Genomic DNA, 19,030 nt, shown 5'->3' with positions numbered 1-19,030 from the left:
AAGTAAAAGTCGACAATTTTTTTTAATTTCAGAGGAATGTCCCCGCTGATTGCCAGTGAAAAGGTTTGTTACCCTAAGATGAAAACACTATTTTGGTTTTTCCCATTTGTTTTTTTTTTGGTTTTGCCCAGAGCTTTCGATCGTGATGGGGATCTTCTTCAGTGGCTTGAAGGGCATTAAAAATATTTATTTGCAACGAATTTCTTTTTGACATTTTTTAAAGGTCTTTTTTGGACAATTTTAACTAAATTAGTTTCCAGAATCTTTCTTAGGGATCGTGTGGTTCATGGGGTTCTAGATAATCGTTGAGAGAATAATTTTTTAACGTATGGACTTCCGTAATTGTAAATTTTCGCTTTCCTTTGGGATTTTGGACTATGAGGTCAAAATTAATATCAATGTGTATCGAGAATTTGTCCTGGGAAGGAACTCTGAAGCCGTGAGTACATTAAAAAAATCGATCAGAGATAGTGGATACTTCAACAAAGATTGAAACCATTACAGAAATCGCTCGTCAAACAAGATTAGCTATAAAACAGCATTTCGTTATTGATTTCGAGCGTATGTTGGGCCTCACGTTCATCGAATGCAAATTCTCCCGACTTCTCCAAAAGAAGCAATTTCTTGGTTAATATCATGACTAAAAAATAACAAAGTGCCAATCCGTTAAAGGCACCCCTTCGTCTGGAATGGGCTCAAATGCCATAGTTTCATCTTCGGGCAGCGTGCGATGCATTCATTGATCAACAAACTATTATCTATTCCAAAGGTAATTTTATTCAAAATTTTGAATAGATTCTCAAATGCTGACTATTTTCTGACTTATTATCGTTTGCTACAATAAATTTTATTTGAAAATAAAAAGAATAGAGTAACTTTAAAAGTTTCAGTTCAATTGACTCACCCTGTAGTTGGTCAATATTTGTTAATTCTTACTAAGGACCTATGAAATGCTCGTAAATCACATAATCCATCAACGAGTTCATAAAAAATTGTACTTTTTCAAACACATTGTTCATAACATGTTTACTTGACCAGCATATTTTGTTATTTTACAAACATTTGTTTGCATATTTCTGTTTGTTTGGCAAAACTTTACGAACAAATGACAAAATTTGACGAACATTTTTTGTATGTTTACGAAAATTTACCAACAAATGTTTTTGAAGAACAAAAAATTATCGTCAAATGATTATGTTACAAACAATGAGGCCATTTACACCGCAGCATTGGATTGAGATTGAATTGTCCTAAAATCGGTTTTTGGGACAATTTAGTCAGAATCTAATACGACAGTCTAAATGACCTCAATGAAATCGTTTAGATTGCCGCCTTAGATTAAGACTTAATTATCCTTAATCTGGTTTTGGAACAGTTCAATCCCAATCTAATGCGGCGGTGTAAATAGCCTCAATGTTTGTGAAAAAAGTATAAAATTTTACGAACATATTGTTAGTCATACGATTTACGAGCACTTCGTAAGGTCACGTCAGCAATTCACAAACATTTAGCGATCAACAAAATATTTTTTTTATATAGGTGATGAGGAAGTTACAACAATTGTTGATCTTTTTATTTTATTACACGTGACAAAGTCCCCTTTGCAGGATTGAGATGGTTTTTCAACTGGGATCTCAGTGGCGCAATTGGCAAGAGCGTTGGCTCTTGGGCGGTGAGATCTCTGACTCGACTCCTACAGCTGTCAGTTCGAGTCCGGCCCGATGCAAACAACTGAATGTCAAGAAAAAGATTTGATATCGTTGGTCATTACCCTACCCATTAGTATAACTGAATAAAGAAAAAATTAAAATTATGGTTTTAATCGAAAATGGGAATGAAAGACCGTTCTTTAATCTTGGATAAGATCACACTAGCACAACAACAATTTCACCATCCATTAAAATCAAATTTTAAACCAAAAAATATGTATTTCAAAAAATATACCAACTCTCAGTCCCTCAGTCCCAGTATCACCGTTTAGATCAAAATAATTATCTTACTCTGTCAAATTTATGTCAAAGCTTTACGATCGTAAAACGAATCCCAAAGAGCCATCCGTTCTGTTTCTGGCAATTGGTAGAACTCCAGCCTATCGGATATATTAAAACACCTAAATGGCGGTCCTGTAAGTGCAACTGGATGCCACAGTTCAGGCCTTGTTGCATCACAATTCGGATTTCCAGTAGTGGCAAAGGTAGTCCAAATTGACACAACCAGTTGAATTGCTCGGTATTCTGGACTATCCTTAGCTACTGTTTGATCGGTCAGAGCTGTCTTAAAGAGGTATCCCAAATCATCTCCATGGCATACGCCAGGGACTCCTTCTGGACATATGAGTGTCTTCACAAAGGCAAGATCAGGTAGGTTGTAATTGAACCGGTAGAGGAAGGTTGGTACTTTGAAGGTGTTTTCACAACGGGACCGAACAAATCTCATTATCCCGTGCCAGAAGTCCTTATCGCTGAATAACTGTAAGGGAAGTAAGTCTTTAGATATTGTGTTCTTCTTAACAAGATAATGAAGAGAAACCTACGTCAACGTAGCTTCTGAAGTTTTCCTCCTTTGTTGTATTCTTCCCGAAGTAGAAATTTCGGAGTTTTTCGGCAATTCGATCGCGTTCTCCGCTGCACAAACTCAAATTCAGGTCCATAGGAACGCAGTCCTTCAAACTTCGTAGCTTTTCTTGCTCGGAACCTTTCTTGACCTCAGGGTAAAACAGTAATCCTTCTTCGGTATTCGCACCAATTAGAACTGGAACGGAGTTTCCCCAAGCTGAACGACTCATTTCTCTTGGATGCCTAGGCACCATGCACTGAGGGCTCTGGTATGGCTCTATACACGGTCCGAAGTGCGAAAGTGAACCTTCTTTTCGCATTTCAGGGGTTAGGAGGTTATCCAGTCCCTTAACGATATCCATATGATCGGCCTTCATTAAAGTTTCAAGGGCTGATGCATCCCCACCGTTCCCATCCCAACCAAGGATCTTAGCCAGACGCTGTGCCCAGTTGCGTTCCGGAGGCAGAGCCCAGTGGTTAAAGGCACTACCTGACTGAATTATAGCTCGGTGGAAGAGTCCTCGGGATAGGTTCGAAATCAAGTGGTAGTGCACAGAAGCTCCACCAGCGCTCTCACCAAATAGGGTGACGCAGTTCGGGTTCCCTCCGAAATAGAAGATGTTGTCCTTCACCCATCTAAGGGCCATAGTTTGGTCCTTCAACCCAGCATTTCCTGGCACATTTAGAGTTGAATCCTGAAGGCTTAGGAAGCCTAGGGGTCCAACCCTGTAGTTGATGGTTACGAGTACGATGTCTTTCTCAATTAGGTAGTCAGGTCCGTAGACTTGAGTAGCATTAGATCCGCAGATAAATCCGCCTCCATGAATGAAGACCATTACTGGGAGTAATTTTTTAGGATCAGTCTAGTAGAAAATGGAAAACATCATAAATTTCTTGTTATCAAATTAGAACACACAATCACAATGATATTACGTTTCGAGTGAAAACGCTCAAGTGTAGGCAATCCTCTTGGCCCTGATACGCGTCTATAAACATCATCTTCTGACTGCATCCTGGACTTTCCTCTGTACAGTCCAAGATATCATTCCAAGGTTCAATAGGTTCAGGATCCTAAAAGTTAGTTGCAATAGGGGTCAATTTTATCAAACTTTGATGAGCAGAAAGCTTCACTGAATCATTTAAAGCTTACCTTGAACCTCAAATTTCCAATCGGCGGCTTAGCATAGGGCACCTTGAAGAAAGTCAAGTACTTTGTGCCCCACAGATTTTCACTGTGAAGCCCCCGGATGGGCCCCAAAGCCGTTCGCGCAACTATTGTGTTCGACATTGATCACAGAACTGGCAATTGACTTTTATCTCCTCCACTTTCACACTCTGCCCAACTCATAGATTAATGTTCTTCTATCTGAATTTGAGTTTTGTTGCTCTTATCACCACAGAAAAGACTTTATCTGAGAAACCACCGAAGGGGAAATATAGACTGTCACGATGAACATGTAATGTTGAGAGATTGAAAGCACATTCGCCTCCAAGTGTTTTCATTACCACATTGTGTACATTATTATTTGCTTTTCTTGATAGTATTCCACCAAAGTCATTGAGAATTTCCATGTATGAGTTACTTCATCAATGGAAATTGCTATAAAATTTTGGTCAGTTTATTTTCTGTGCAAATTGGAATTTATGTTGCTTCGCGAGATGGGAATAAACTGGTTTTATGATAAACCACTCGCGAAATTTCAGTGTTTTCGAATTGGTTTTTTTTTTGCATTTGGTTTTTAATATTGTTCGAATATTAAGAAAAATATCTTTCCATTTCATTTGCTTCTAAACACTTTGTTTGGATGTAAGTAAAAAGACTACTCTTATGATGCAAGCTTTTCAGCAGAAATTCATAAGTTGCATAGGTGTAGAATAGATATATAAACACAAACAGATGTAGAAAAGCATTATATTTCCATTAATATTCTGTATTCTGTGTGTAAATTAATTCGCAAAGTAATACAGGAATAAAAGTACCCAAGCAGCACAACCTAAGCGAATGTTGGAATGCCTTAAGAGTAAATACGACGTCAAACTTTCTAACCGGTGACATTTTCTATGGATACCGATTTTTAGCAGAATGTTTGCAATGGACCATGTCGCCAATGTTGTCCACAAAGCGAAAAATATATAGGGTTGAAGGAACACCTATTGAAATTTTAAGAATTAATATCTTAATATATTGGTTCTCTATAGGGGAGACAGGGGAAAAAATGAACACCTATTGAAATATTAAGAACTACTATCCTAACCTATTGGTTCTCTACTCTGTAGGGGAGGCTGGGGCAAAAAGTCACAAATCGAAAATTTCAAAATTCAATACCTTCCATGATAAAAAAGATAGCGGCTTAAATTTTTTTCCATAGATAACCTCCATATACAAAGGAGTAAAGGAATAAATTTCCCATGAAAAAATTCTATCTAGGTATTCTTAAAATTTACCGTAAAAATGCGAATCAAAATGTGATAATTTTACTTCATGCCTTATACTACAGGGTGACTGAAAAAATGCAACAAAGAAGCAGTGTTATCATCATTTTTTTGGTTAACTTATTTAAAATAAAGATAAAATGGTAGTATATATCAAAATTTTAGGATATTGTATATTTTGTTCAATACGATCTTATTTTGACATAATTATGGCCTTGCGAATGCCAGCCTTCTGAATGCCCTGCCATTTACGACGAAGGGCTGTCTTCAGCTCATCGCCACATCGCTACCTTTTAGTCTTATGCTTGACTAACAAAATGTTTCTTTTGGAGTAGTAAAGCGGTTTTATATCAGGGAATTGTTGAGGTCGTTGAGGTCATTGTGCTCCAAATTTGAAAAGCTAAACGTTGCTTTTTAGCCAAATCTTGTTTAGCGCGTGATTTCTGCGATGCTGCCGGGTCTTATTCGAACCGAACTTCCAAAATCATTTACCGAAATTTTTGTATACCCATGTCTTCAAGGGTCCTTCTGAGACGATTTCCAAATATACATTGCAATTCATATCGACGGTGCAACCCAAAAACCCCAGTGGGAATGGATAATTTGCCATCATGGAAGTCCAGGCCTTCAAATACGATGGTTTTGACTTTCAGTAGCCATTCGAATGTCTTAATCTAAATTATCGTACGATTTTTCCTTCACGTAGACAAAATTATTTTCTTTTCCGATCAATTGGTCAATTGGAAAATTTTTTTCATAAAAAAGACGATATTTTGCGAGTTACCTTAAACGTGCAAGCCAAGTTTACTTCGCTCTATCGAGTATAACTTTTTTTCGAAGATGAATAAAATCTTTTCGTTTTTTGTATTTTAAAGGCTTAATATGGAAGTCCTTTTTAAATTTTTGCTTAATGATTGTTTGAAATATAAACGTCTTACGGACCATTTGTTTGCAGATATAACGCAAATTTCGTTCAATTTGCTTCTCTATCTTAAGGACGATGACTATCGAAGAAGGAATTTTTTTATAGACTTCCCTTAAAGCATTTTATAATACTACAAGTAACTTTGTACCATTATATGCTTCAAAAAATAAAAAGCTCAAATTCATTCAGGTTTTGAATAACTTTAACACTAGCCGCTTCCAACTTTTCATCAAATCGTCAGGTTTGAGTTCCGTTACACACTGAGAAAAAAAGAGGGTGCGATTAACTTTTTTTCTTCATAACTTTAATACTTTCTAGGTGTAAAAATATATCAACATTTTCTAATGTTAATTTTACACCTCTTCAAGTGTAAAATTAATATGAAAAAGGGTAACTTTAACCCCTAATACACCTAAAAAGGGTAATTTTTACACTGATTTTGGATCAATACTGCAGGGTAAAATTAACATTTCCGGAATGTGTTTTTTTTTTATTTTTCAAATTTCTCTCACTCACAGTGCAGATTTAAGAAGTTTCACAAAATATTTTCGGAAATGCTTTCGTGAGCTCTTAACCAGTATAATAAGCCATTATTAAGCAAAATATGAATCCTCTGTCACAAGTGGTTTGAAAGCTATGAGCTCTGAATCTTGTTGCATTTTTTTTAGCCACCCCCGTATTTGTATTTGTATTTTCCCCGGCAGTTTTGAGAATGGTCACAAAATTACCCTTTAGAAAACGGCTCGATAAATGTATTTTCCTACAAAATAGAGGAAAGTGACTTTCGTAAAGTTGTAGAGCGAAAGCTATAAAACTGTGCTAATTAGAATTTTCTGAGACTCTCGGTTAGCTTGTAAAAAACAAAATATCGGTTTTGTGACTTTTTGCCCCAGTGTCCCCTACTATTTGCGATATGGGGCTTGAGTTTGGCTCTGAAGGTTGGTCACCAACGCTAAGACGACGGTGGACGCAAGCATTGCTTTCTGACAAATCTTTATACATATCTTAATACATGTAACCTTTTTCTTCTGCTTTCAAGAGTACTGGCTCAAAAGCATTGTAATTAATAAATGAAATAAAAAAAAGGATAAATATTAAAATTCCATATATCCCTATAGGAAAAGGTAGAATATTTTATTAGATAGGGGAATGTTGGAATTGTTCGCACAGAGTGAACCTACAAACAACGCAAATTTTCTCTTTGTTTGCAAAGAGCTAGTTCGTCATTTCTTAGCCATAAGACAGATAATTATTAAGCTCATGAGGCGAGATGAGAAATAGTAAGTCAGCTCCTTGTAAACAAAGAGAAAATTCACATCGTTTGAAGGTTCACTGTGTGCGAACCGTGCCTACATTTCCCTACATTAAAAAAAACTTCTATATTTTGACTAAGCTGCCAACAAGTGTTTCATACTGAATAGGTGTTCTTTCGACCCTATATCAATCTTATCAAAAGAATATGTAAGGTCTTGAAAAATAATGGTTAGTCTAAAGACATTTACAAATTGTAAGTGATTCTCGTCAAAAAATTGCATTTTTACCAATTTTGACGTTTCTACCTACAGCACTGCATGCAATTTTCTTCAAAAGCAATTTTTTGACGAAAATTGCTCCCAATGTGTAGAGGCCTTAATGCCAGAATTTAAATGTAAGTATAAAAAGCCCACACAAATCTGATTAATATGAAATTTTTGCAAAAAAAAATTGTAAGAAAAAAGTAACAATTTCCCCAACAGTGCCCCAGCTCTGTATCCCCATTTGAACACTTCCAGGCAACGATATTGACAGTGTCTCCTTGTTAAATTTTTGTCAAAGGGATGTTGTTTACCAATTTGACAAAACGTTTTGCACATTTTGTTTGGAAAAAACTTGGGAGGCTGGTCACCAACGTTGAGGCGGCGGCGGACGCATGGTACGTGGGGTTATGCAAAGTTGAATAAATTGTTATTATTATTATTATAAAACATCCCTTTGACAAACTTTTAGCAGGATCTAGTTGGTTGCAGATTTGACAAAATTTTTCCATATTTTGTACGGTTGAACATGCTTTTGACAAATTTTTTTTGTCAATTTGACAAAAAATTGTGTTCAGAGTAATCCCATGATTTGCTTAATTTTCGAGTATAAATCTTTGGCCAGCTAAAGCCAAACACGTGGAAGGTAAAACTCTCATCACGTATGCATGTGTCCTGGGATCGAATGCCATTTATGGCGTCTACACACTAGAAGCAATTTTCGTCAAAAATTGCCTTTTTTAAATTACGACGTTGCTGCCTACAAAGATAGGGAGAATTTTCTTTAAAAAGGCATTTTTAAAAGAAATCGCTCCTAGTGTAGATGTAGAGGCCTTTAGATCAGAAGAAATTTTCTGGCTTTAAAGCTTTTCGATCAAAGGTCTATTGTCCAAAAAGACAAGCCATTTATATGTTTTTGAGCTATTATATAAAGAAAAATTCTGAAAAAATTTCAAGAGAGAGGATGGAGCCAATAACCATACGGAAACGATTGGGGTTCCTTTTAATAATAAAAATACCACACTAAAGACCATTTTGAGACCTCGATGGTTGGAGATGAGGAAAGAAAAGCGACATTTTCCCCGAGATAATCGAAAAAGAGTGAATGTTGGGTGCGTTTTGTAATAACACCATTTTGCATGGTGAAATATAGCCATGATGAGTTGTGTGTGAGAGGAAATAATGTATTCAATGAAGTGGTCTCATAAAGTTTGGCATCTCTCTAATATGATTCAGCTGTTACCAACAAGATTGCTTTCGCTTTGTTGTAAAGCATCTTCATCCTCGGCACACATTCGCAATTTTTGATGAATTCCCTTCACCCGGTCGTCTTTCGCTGGTTTACGGGGGTTGTGGTAGCTCTTCTACGGCTTAGGGGTGGTTGCCTCTGTGAATTTTGGTGACTGGATGATCGTTGGATGGGGTATGATGTATGAGAGGAAATATTGTATGATGATGCCTGGTAAACATAAGGAGAGGCCGCTCATGCAAAAGACATCGCAGTGATGGCAGGAAGAGCGTAAGACGAGATGCGCAACAGGAAATTTTGAGAAATTGTTTTTTTATTAAACAACCCAGCCAGAAATGGGCAAAAAGTCCCTCATCATGCTGATGAAGGAAGCCACCAGAGTCTCATAAAATAAAGTCGATTTGTGGGTTGAATGTGTAACATAATAAATAGGATAATGATAGACGATTTCTGGAGCGAAGAAGGGGTTCGAAGGACCAAAAAATACAAAAGCTTTCTTGGGAGCTTTAACATACACGCAAATTCCACTTTACCGTGAATGCCAAAGCCCCTGAAGAAGCGTCAATTTTGTGGTTGTTAGTGTTTTATTTTATTAGCCCAAGCTCCTCAAAGTAACGACCCGGGTTTATTCCAAGACTGTCAACGTGAAAGAGAATCAGTTTAGTGGGTGGATGGGTGGTATCCCGCACTGAGCTTTTAATATAGCCAAAAATGGCAAAAGCTCTTATTACATGACAGTGCGCCAAGCTCAAGGAGAATGAGTAACAGTCCAAGTACCACCAAGTACAGTATTTAATGTGTGACAATTTTGTGAGTTCAAGTCTACCATAAATGGTAGTTATTTGTGAATATATTGCTAATAACTCTTTGAAATTTATCACCACAGGAGATGAATCTTTAAAGGAGAATTTATACACCTAACGAGCATTTCTAACTAAGTGTACATTTGTGGAAAATTTGTCTTCAGCTGAGTGTTTTAGCATTTTCTAATAAGATTCTAGTTTAGCTTTTGATAAATTTTAAAGTATGAGGCAAATTTTCAAGAATACAAGAAAGATGAATAGAAAAAAACTATTATCTTTGCATTAATCTGCAATTTTATGGACTGTACTTAAAGTAGTGATCATTAAAATTAATGTCCTATTTAGTCTCCTAGTATACTTTTTATTACTACTAGTATACTACTAGTAGGTCATAATTAAACGATATTTTTCAAAATTTTGTTCAGGAAAACTGTAAAAAAATAAGCTTTGAAGGATCTGCTAAAGTCTGCTTGGACATAACTCTTATAAAAGGAGGCGTGGCTTAAAATTCCCTTAAGTCCAGCAAAGTGTAAGAGCTTCCATTTTTTTATCTCAAATTTCTTTACAATCTTAACTTCAAAAAATTATACAACGTCTTTTCAGGAACATGAATAAGTATATATTTATAATATCGCTGTTATTTAGAACCACTGCAATGATTAAAACAAAAATTCAAAAAAAAATCATTTCAGTATCCTAGCCAAAATAAATTTTGCACTGGTTAATCAAAAGCTTCCAGCTCTGCATGATTTATGCATCGTCAAGGGTTGCATTGCAAAAATCGATTCGGAAAGCATGAGATTAATCACATATAATTGGTACAGCGACAGATGAATATTTAGGGAAAATTTGTTTAAAAAAAAATTGTTTCGTCAAAATAAATTTTGACATCGGGTGTTGGCTCGATGAATAAAGGAGTGATCATTTCTGTGTGCAGATTGGCGTAAAAAAATATTGCGTGTCCATAGACACGAATAGGTTCCCCAACTACCGTATATTTTAAACCAATCAAATATGCGAAATTGTCTCTAGTTAATTATCAACGAACTGATTCCTGTTTCATGCTGAAAATGGATTTACCAGTCGAAATGTCATTTGAATCGATTTGTTCAATATTCCTTGTTTAATTTTATTTTTTAATTGTCGTTACATATATTGGACAATGTAATTCTGGTTAGGGGATGAGTTGATAAAGAGTACACTGACCATTATATTGCTCGTATTTTACGGTGAGAGCAACAGTACGTAATCCAAAGATTAATAATAATAATAATAATAGTGGCACTACTAACTACCCCACTAACTGGGATGGGGTTGTCAGTCCCATGTCTCGAGGAATCAAGTGCAGTGAAGCTCACTAAATGCAATCCGAATACCTTTAATGCCATAGAAAAATATCTGATGACCTAAAGGGGATTCTAACCCAGGACACCTGCATCACAGAGCGAGTGCTCTACCACTTGACCCATTAAGTACCCAAGATTAGACAATCTCATAGATAAACTAGGTCTTTTCTAAATTTGAATTTTTAGACCTTCGTTATTATTATATTATTTTTCTAATATAAAAATGTGAAAACGAACTCTCATTCCATTTGGAAGGAACCATTCCATTTGGAAGGAATTTAAAATTTCACCTTTCAAAATTTCTGAACAATTTTTGAAAAATACCGTGATACGATCCGTGTTTGTCCGTTCGATCTCTGTTAACCCGTTACTAGAAAAGCTAAGGGCTAAACAAGTTGAGACAGGGATATGACTCTTTTTCGAAGTTCAAAGACACCCCATTTAGCGACTTAATCATATTTTCAAATGTTTTATAAATGACTTCTAAAAGTATTATAAAAATAAAGTTAAAATTAAGTTGTAATGGTTCACGTTGAAGTGTTTGAACCCCTTAAGACTAAGTATTTAATTAGGATCTTTATTAAAATCTTTAAAAAGCTTTCGATTAAGTACTATTTAAGGCACTTACACTACCGGCTGAAATATCGCTTTTTAATTCTTCATATTTTTCTTTTTTTTTTCAGGAAAATAACAAAAAAAGGAAAGCCAATATTCTGAACGAGAAAATCCTGAAACACCAAAATCCCGAACAGTTAAAATTCCGAATAAGACGAAATCCCGAATATATCAAAATCCCCGAAGAGCCAAAATTTCTAAATCTAAATTCGAAATTTTGAAAGCCAGAAACCCGAGAATTAAAAATCACAAAGAGTCAAAATTCCGAATAAACAAAATCCGGAATGTATTAAAATTCCAAATGGGCCAAAATCCCGGAGAAGACAAAATCTCGAAAGCTAAATTCCTAAAACGTTTAAATCCCGGAAAGTCCAATATCCCGAAAAAATAAATACCAAAATCTTAAAGGTGTCATATCCACTCCCACGGTAACACTTGCATTTGTTGGAGACAAAGAGAAATTTTCTGTGTTTTGGAAAATTATTCTTCTACACATTATCCTCCGTATAATTTCATTTCTTTTAGAATTTTGATTTTCGGGGTTTTCGATTTCGGAATTTTGAATTTCGGGATTATGGCGTTCGGAATTTTGGCTTCTCGAGATTTAGCTGTTCAGAAAAATTTTAACTCTTCAGGATTTTGACTTTTCAGAATTTTAGCTTTTCGGGATTTTGGTCTATTCGGGATTTAGACTTACTCAAAATTATGTATCTTCGGGATTTTGACTGTTCGGGATTTTTGCAATTGGGGTTTTAGCTTTTCGAGATTTTGACCCAATCGGAATTTATACCCATTGGAGGTTTTGTCTCTTCGGAATTTTCACAGTTAGGGTTTTTGTGTTCGGGATTTTGGCATTTTAAATTTTAGCTTTTTGGGTGTTTGGCCTATTCGTGATTTAGATTAGACTTATTCGGAATTTTGTCTTTTTCGATTTTGGCTGGTCGGAATTTTGGTTTTTCGAGCTTTGAGCCATTCGGGATTTTGTCTGTTCGGGTTTTCTATGTTTAGAATTTTGGAATTCGGAATTTGGCTTTTAGGATTTTAGTCAGCTCCGATTAAAAAGAGAATATTAAAAATTTGATAAAGTTACACACTCGAAACATGAGTTTAAGGGGCTAAAGGGAAAATGCATTAGATTTTCATACTCCTTGGGGCAACTTAAATTCTTGGATTGGAACCAAGTGAAAAGCTTTCGTTTAAACTTACCAAATTTAAATGAAGACAAATAATTATCATGATAATCATTCATCTACTTTTTAACTACGTGTCCTATCACTCTTCGCCCAATAAATACTTTTATTAAGGACCTATTAAGGAATTATTAAAAACTTATTTTCACATTGTTTGCCAAACCAAACGCCTTACCTTGTTTTGCCTAGTCTGACGCTAAAACGCTAAGTTACTTAAAAAGGTTTCAACAACCACATAACAAACAATTTAAATTGATCTTAAGTATTCATTCAGTAACGTCTTACTTAAAGTGTTCTAATAGGCGATATGACTTCACTAAAGATGTTCAAACTTATTTCTATAACATAAAACTTTATTGAAAATGTGACAGTGAAAAGTTCTCCACAAGAGCCATAACTTAATGAAATTCTTCCCCATTAATCTTATTATGCACTATCACGTAGGCGAATTAATTGGAATTTCTTTGACAATGGTAGAAAATTGAATTAATATGAGCATAAAATTAAATTTAAATTAATTAAGTAGAAAATATTGCTATATAAGTTGAAAGAGAAATTTTCACCGAAAATTTCTATAGAGAATCACGTGGTGAATAATAACCACACGATGATGATGGTCGATTCTCCAGCTGAAAAGCTCTAATCTCAGCTATCTCCATGGGATTTTCTATCTTTTAGCACCCTCAGAACATGGCATGTGTTTGTATGTCACATTTTAGGGGAGTTAACTCACACCCATTAATATTCTGACAGAAAGGAATTTCCTTAGGGTTTTTCTCATGAGGATTTACAAAGTCATGTTTGACTTAGTTGCTGAAGGAATGCACTGTATATTTTTCTACCACCAAGTAAATCACATTACAAAACACGTATTTATACACCATCTGTTCCCTTTTTTTTGACATGGCATAAGTACTTGAGAAAGATCCCAGCGGAAAATAAATCAATCACATATGTTATTTTACATTTTCTGTTTGTACAGTCAACGAAACTTTCAATTATTGCGATAGTTTCTGCCCCATTGATTTATTTCTTGAACAAATTTCACCATTTGAATGCCCATGAGCATAATTTGTGCATAATATTGCGCATAATTTGACATATTTATGCAATCGGAAGATCGTCACAGAACTGTCAAGATTTCAAATTGAATAATTTTTGGAAGTTATTTTTAAATATTTAAATTTGAATGACAAACAAATTTTTATTGCTAATAAATTATTTGTGTTTTCTTACTCAAAAGTCTGCAAATCTGAGAGAGAGAAATCCAGAGACATTTCATAATATAATATTCTATTCTTCAGTAAATCGTAATTTGTTCTTTTCCCTAGAAGTCCTTCCCTTTCTCCAATACCCTTGATATTCTAAACCAGGGGTGTGCAAGAACCATTTGAAACCGAATAAACATCAACATAAGTTTGATCAGGTAGCATTTTGATTGATTTTGATCTTTGATTTACAAGTTTCATTTAACGTTTGTTCGGTTTCAAACGGTTCTTGCACACCTCTGTTCTAAACGATTAGGATTAGTTCCTTTATTCTATGATTACCGATTACTCTATATGTGACAGTGGGTAACTGGTCTGCCAGTCATGGTTCACTTTGGGTGCTGATCAATTCAGACTAATTGCGCGATCAGCACGATCTTGTGGATATATTTCACGATTAGCGCAATCCTGGAGCCTTATTGCGCGATCAACAAGATCTTGGACACTGATTGCGTAATCAGTGCGATCCTGGAAGTTCATTGCATGATCAGTGCGATTTTGGAGACTAATTGCGCAATCTGCACGATCTTGGAGACAGATTACACGATTAGCGCAATCCTGGAGACTGAATGCGCGATCAGCAAGTTCTGGAAGTCTGATTGAGCAATCCATGAAATCCCGGAGACAGATTGCGAGATAAGCACAATCTTTGAGACTGATTACGCAGTCAGCGCGATCCTGGAGACTTATTGCGCGATCGCGCGATCCTGCAGATGAATTGCGTGTTCATCACGATCATGTAGACTGATTGCGTGATCAGCAGGATCTTGGAGACTGATTGCGTAATCAGTGCGATCCTGGAAGTTCATTGCGTGATCAGTGCGATTTTGGAGGCTAATTGCGCAATCCACACGATCCTGGAGACAGATTACAAGATTAGCGCGATCCTGGAGACGGAATGCGCTATCAGCAAGATCTTGGAGTCTGATTGTGCAATCCACGAAATCCCGGAGACAGATTGCGCGATAAGCACAATCTTTGAGACTGATTACGCAGTCAGCGCGCTCCTGGAGATTTTTTGCGCGATCGTGCGATCCTGGAGATGAATTGCGTGTTCATCACGATCATGTAGACTGATTGCATGATTAGCACAATCTTGGAGACTGATTGCACGATCAATGCAATCTTCCGATTTGCTACTCACTAAAAGTTATTTTTTTCTTATGTCTGTACACAATTGTAAAGTAGAATGTTGAAGGAATCTAGGATATCTCTATAGCTAGATAGCTAGATATCTGGGATATCTAGCTATTTGCTATGTAGTAAATATTTAAGCTCAAAAATGGCGAATTTCTAAATTCTCAAATTCATAATTGATTTTATTTATTTTTTATACCTCAAATTTTTTTTAAGTAAAACCCTTTTGGCAATAAAGACTACAATACTCATACGTAATATTTTTCATTAAAGCGAAAAATATTATTCATTGGTATTGTCAGAAAAATTACTTAAATTTTTGGGCTATTTTCGTCCCTATCGTTCATAAAAGCGCAAAATATACCGAATCAGACTCTGTTGGACTTTCTAAGGTTAGATGTAAGACTTATCATTGATTATGCTTCCCAGTTTAATTTTTATTGTTGATTTTCATTCCGTAAAAAGTGGCTCGTCATTAAAGGGTTAAACGATGCCATATAGGGGAGACCGGGGAGATTTGGGAGAGGGGTAGTATGATACAAGACGATTTTTTTCCATTAATTATTGAAATAAATGGGATTTAACCACTACTCAATCGTAGGCAACAATAAGATGTATATCGACTAAAAGAATGGATATCCTCAATTCTATTGCTTAAATTCTATGAACACATTTTTAAAAATTGATAAAAATTGTGTATTTTGAAGTCTCAGTTTTCCTCTTTGTATTTTATATCAGCTATAATCAAAATTTTTAAATCTCATTAGCTATCAGTGTAATCTGGGAACATATTTTTATAAAAGTTTCCCTGATCGTACACTCTTGTTTTTTACTTAAAGGTTTTAAATACCAAAACTATACTCGAGGATGTTTGGAACACCTGAACGGGAATCGGGAATTGATTGATCAATTGGGAATTGACCGTTACTGTCAAAATGGAGAGTGATTCCCAATTTCTACTGGAAATTTCCCTCTTGTGCAAACTCTAGCAGTTCAGCAGTTGCCTACAGAGAAAATTAAACCATCATTGTCTTGGGAATCAATAAGTTTTTCTCCTGGGGATGTTCTACTTTTGTCCAATCCCGTTAAAAACTATTTACTCGAAAATATCTTGAGCAGTATCCTCTACAATTCTCACAAGTTCCTCAGAAAAGGCAAGGCGAGAGCACATCTAGATGAATAAGGATAAACAATTACTATGGAGTTGTCATAAAATCAAACAGGAATCCACCAATGAGTTCAAAACTAAAAGCATCAAAAGAATCTACTCGCCTGAGGAATTTGATGATCATGATTCCAATATTTAGAATTAAAAAGCAAAAAAATCTAGGATAGTAAATAAGAAGAAAATATATTAAATAAGTGATTGACAAAAAATGACTCTATTGTACAAATAAGATTGATAATAATTTCTAAGTATGAAATAAAAGATTAAACATTTTTATTTCTGTTAGAAATATTTTTAATCTAGTGTTTAAAATTAATTAACATGCTTCAATAATGCAAATTATGTGAGAAAAAATGCGTCTCAAACATCCCCTTTTGCGTTCCACACTGCCCTAAATCGGGGAGGTTTGGGACAACGCATCAAGTCAAATGTTTTATCTTCTCCAAGAAAACTCAGCTTTTTTCCAAGTACTTTCGAGTACTTTTTATAAAGTTAATACCCATAAGTATTCTATAGACTGCATGAAATTGTAATACATTATCGTGATTTTTTGGAATACTGTCTCAAAATCAAAACATGAAAAAGTGTCCCAAATCTCCCCGGTCTCCCCTACAGCCAAATATAAAAACATTCGACCATTGACTAATTGATCATTCTTAGGCGTCGCAGGTGTCTAACGATATCTACGGCTGTGTGACGGAAATGCATTTAATTTCTGTTATTGCCTTCGATTTTAAGAATCCTGTGATCTATTGCATTTGAGATTCTATCACAATCATCACAATCTTTCCATTAAATTCTCAAAAAAAATACAATCCTACGACTTGTTTCTTTAGAAAACAATCTCAAAAGTACATATTTTGGTAGTCGCTGATTAATTTACTACCTCAGAAAAAGAACCAATATTTGTACTTATCTTCAGTTATGGAAGAAACAGCACCTTAAAAAAAGTCGATTACAGACAGCAAAAAAACTTAAATAAGCTTGGGAAAAGTAAAAGCTCAAATATTGAACTTTGATGTAAAAGCCGGCATTTTGCTACAGTAGCAGATAAGAAGGAAAATATTTTTTGTACGTTGGGAATTTCTTCATATCTCTTTAGTCCATCGATGAAATGGTATTGTTTCTTATGCACATGAAATAGCTCTGAATGAGGATATTGGGGTGGAGTAGCCTTTGTTTACCTGGCAGCATCACGTTCTAAATTATCTACTGAAAATGGTTGATAAAGTGATTTCCCAAGAGTTTCATGTTATTGCTGGTTCTATCCTGTAAGCCTCTTATCCTAGAAAAAGGCACATGGAAAATTTCAAAGCAAATATTTCTCCGATATTATTGTCACGAAAGATTTTTTTTAGTCTCTTGTTCACTCTTTTTTGTAGTGCTTCGAGCTACAACAGAAGCTTTCGTCTTGTGTTATTTAAGATATTTTGCGGGAGTATTTTCACAGAGTCCTCTTCATTAAGATGTCACTCTCTTTGTTCTGGAAATTGTTTCATTGGAGTCTTGTTGACAGAAATTGTGTGCCAAAATAGTGAATAATTGAAAAGGAAATTCCAACCCCAATTTGCTTCGTCATAGTTTCCCACAAACCTGAATATCCGGTACACAAGAGGTTTAAATATAAACATGAAATATGTTTGAGGAAAACAAACTTTAAGTGGCACACCAATATTATTACTAATCTACAGGGGGCACATGTAAGTCTGGAGAATGGTTATCAATTATCACGACTCTAATGTTGATTTTATTCCAATGGGAACTTCATGGGAAACTGTTATCATTTATCTACCAACTACTCTATCATATGATTACTTCATTTTACGTAAGCTTCAATGCTTGTTCCAAAATCATTGGACAGTCCCACAACATTGTTTAAAGGGATGGTTTCTAAAATTACCCTTTTACATAAAATGCTAAATTACCGACATTACAAAGTGCTGAACAATCATTTTAAATACAAAACAGCATTTTTTCAAATTTCATAACTGATGCTTTCAAGTAAAGTCTGTCTAAATATTTAAGTACGTGACCAAGTAAGCTTATACTAAGCTATTCATGTTCACAAATATACAAATAACAAAAATTTGAACTACTTAAGCATCCAAGTATTCAAGAACCTTGCTCAAGAACTATTACATCTAAATCCTAAAGTAACCAATAATTTGGTTACATTAGGTTTGGTTAATAATTTCTGGAGCATTTTACACCAAGTTTTGTCTTGTAAAATAAATTATAATCAAGATAAAAAAATCCACCGTTCAAGTATGACTTTAACTCATCAGCTAACAGGAAATATTTAGTTTCTTTTTCACGTCAGACTAATATATTCTAATAAATCTTGTCCACCGAAAAAGTACGTTTTTTCCAAAAAAAGGCCTCCAAAAATCAGGTCTCAACAGCTGAATTTTTAAGATTTTAAAATCAAAATAAAAAAATATATATATTTCAAATATTATGTTTTTATGTGCTTAGGAGCCCGAATTATATATTGTTTTTTTTTTATTTTGTCGAAAAAAGATGTAAATAAAATGAGTCCCAGTCAAAATCCCGAAAGCCAATATCCCGAACGCCAAAATCCCGAGAACCAAAATCCCGAATGGGCCAAAATACCGAAAGCCAAAATCCCGAATTATTAAAAGTGTCATAGCTATTCCCGCGATTTCACTCGCGCTTGCTGGAGGCAAAGGGAAATCTTCTGTGTCTTGGAAAATTATTCTAAACATTTTCCTCCATAGCGTAAGTGTGCCAAATTTCGGCATAGTTGCATGCAAGCGTCAAAGTTTCAAGTTTGAAATGTAATATTTTAAATACAAATTGATTTTTT

The 19,030-nt window shown here is 35.1% G+C and overlaps 1 protein-coding gene across 1 annotated transcript; it reads right to left on the bottom strand.

Annotated features, from left to right (window-relative positions):
- Positions 1-1,908: 1,908 nt before the first annotated feature.
- On the bottom strand, positions 1,909-4,377 carry LOC129800045 (esterase B1-like). Its single transcript, XM_055844403.1, has 4 exons — positions 3,706-4,377; positions 3,489-3,626; positions 2,534-3,418; positions 1,909-2,469 (listed from the first exon to the last, which is right to left on the bottom strand). Exons 1-4 carry the CDS (start codon positions 3,841-3,843, stop codon positions 2,011-2,013), a joined length of 1,620 nt encoding a protein of 539 aa, XP_055700378.1. The 5' UTR covers positions 3,844-4,377; the 3' UTR covers positions 1,909-2,010.
- Positions 4,378-19,030: the final 14,653 nt, after the last annotated feature.

Source organism: Phlebotomus papatasi, chromosome 1 (genome assembly GCF_024763615.1).
Source record: "Phlebotomus papatasi isolate M1 chromosome 1, Ppap_2.1, whole genome shotgun sequence".
Classification (NCBI taxonomy): domain Eukaryota; kingdom Metazoa; phylum Arthropoda; class Insecta; order Diptera; family Psychodidae; genus Phlebotomus; species Phlebotomus papatasi.
Note: the sequence above shows the minus strand (reverse complement) of the source record. Positions and strands in the feature narration are given on the sequence as shown.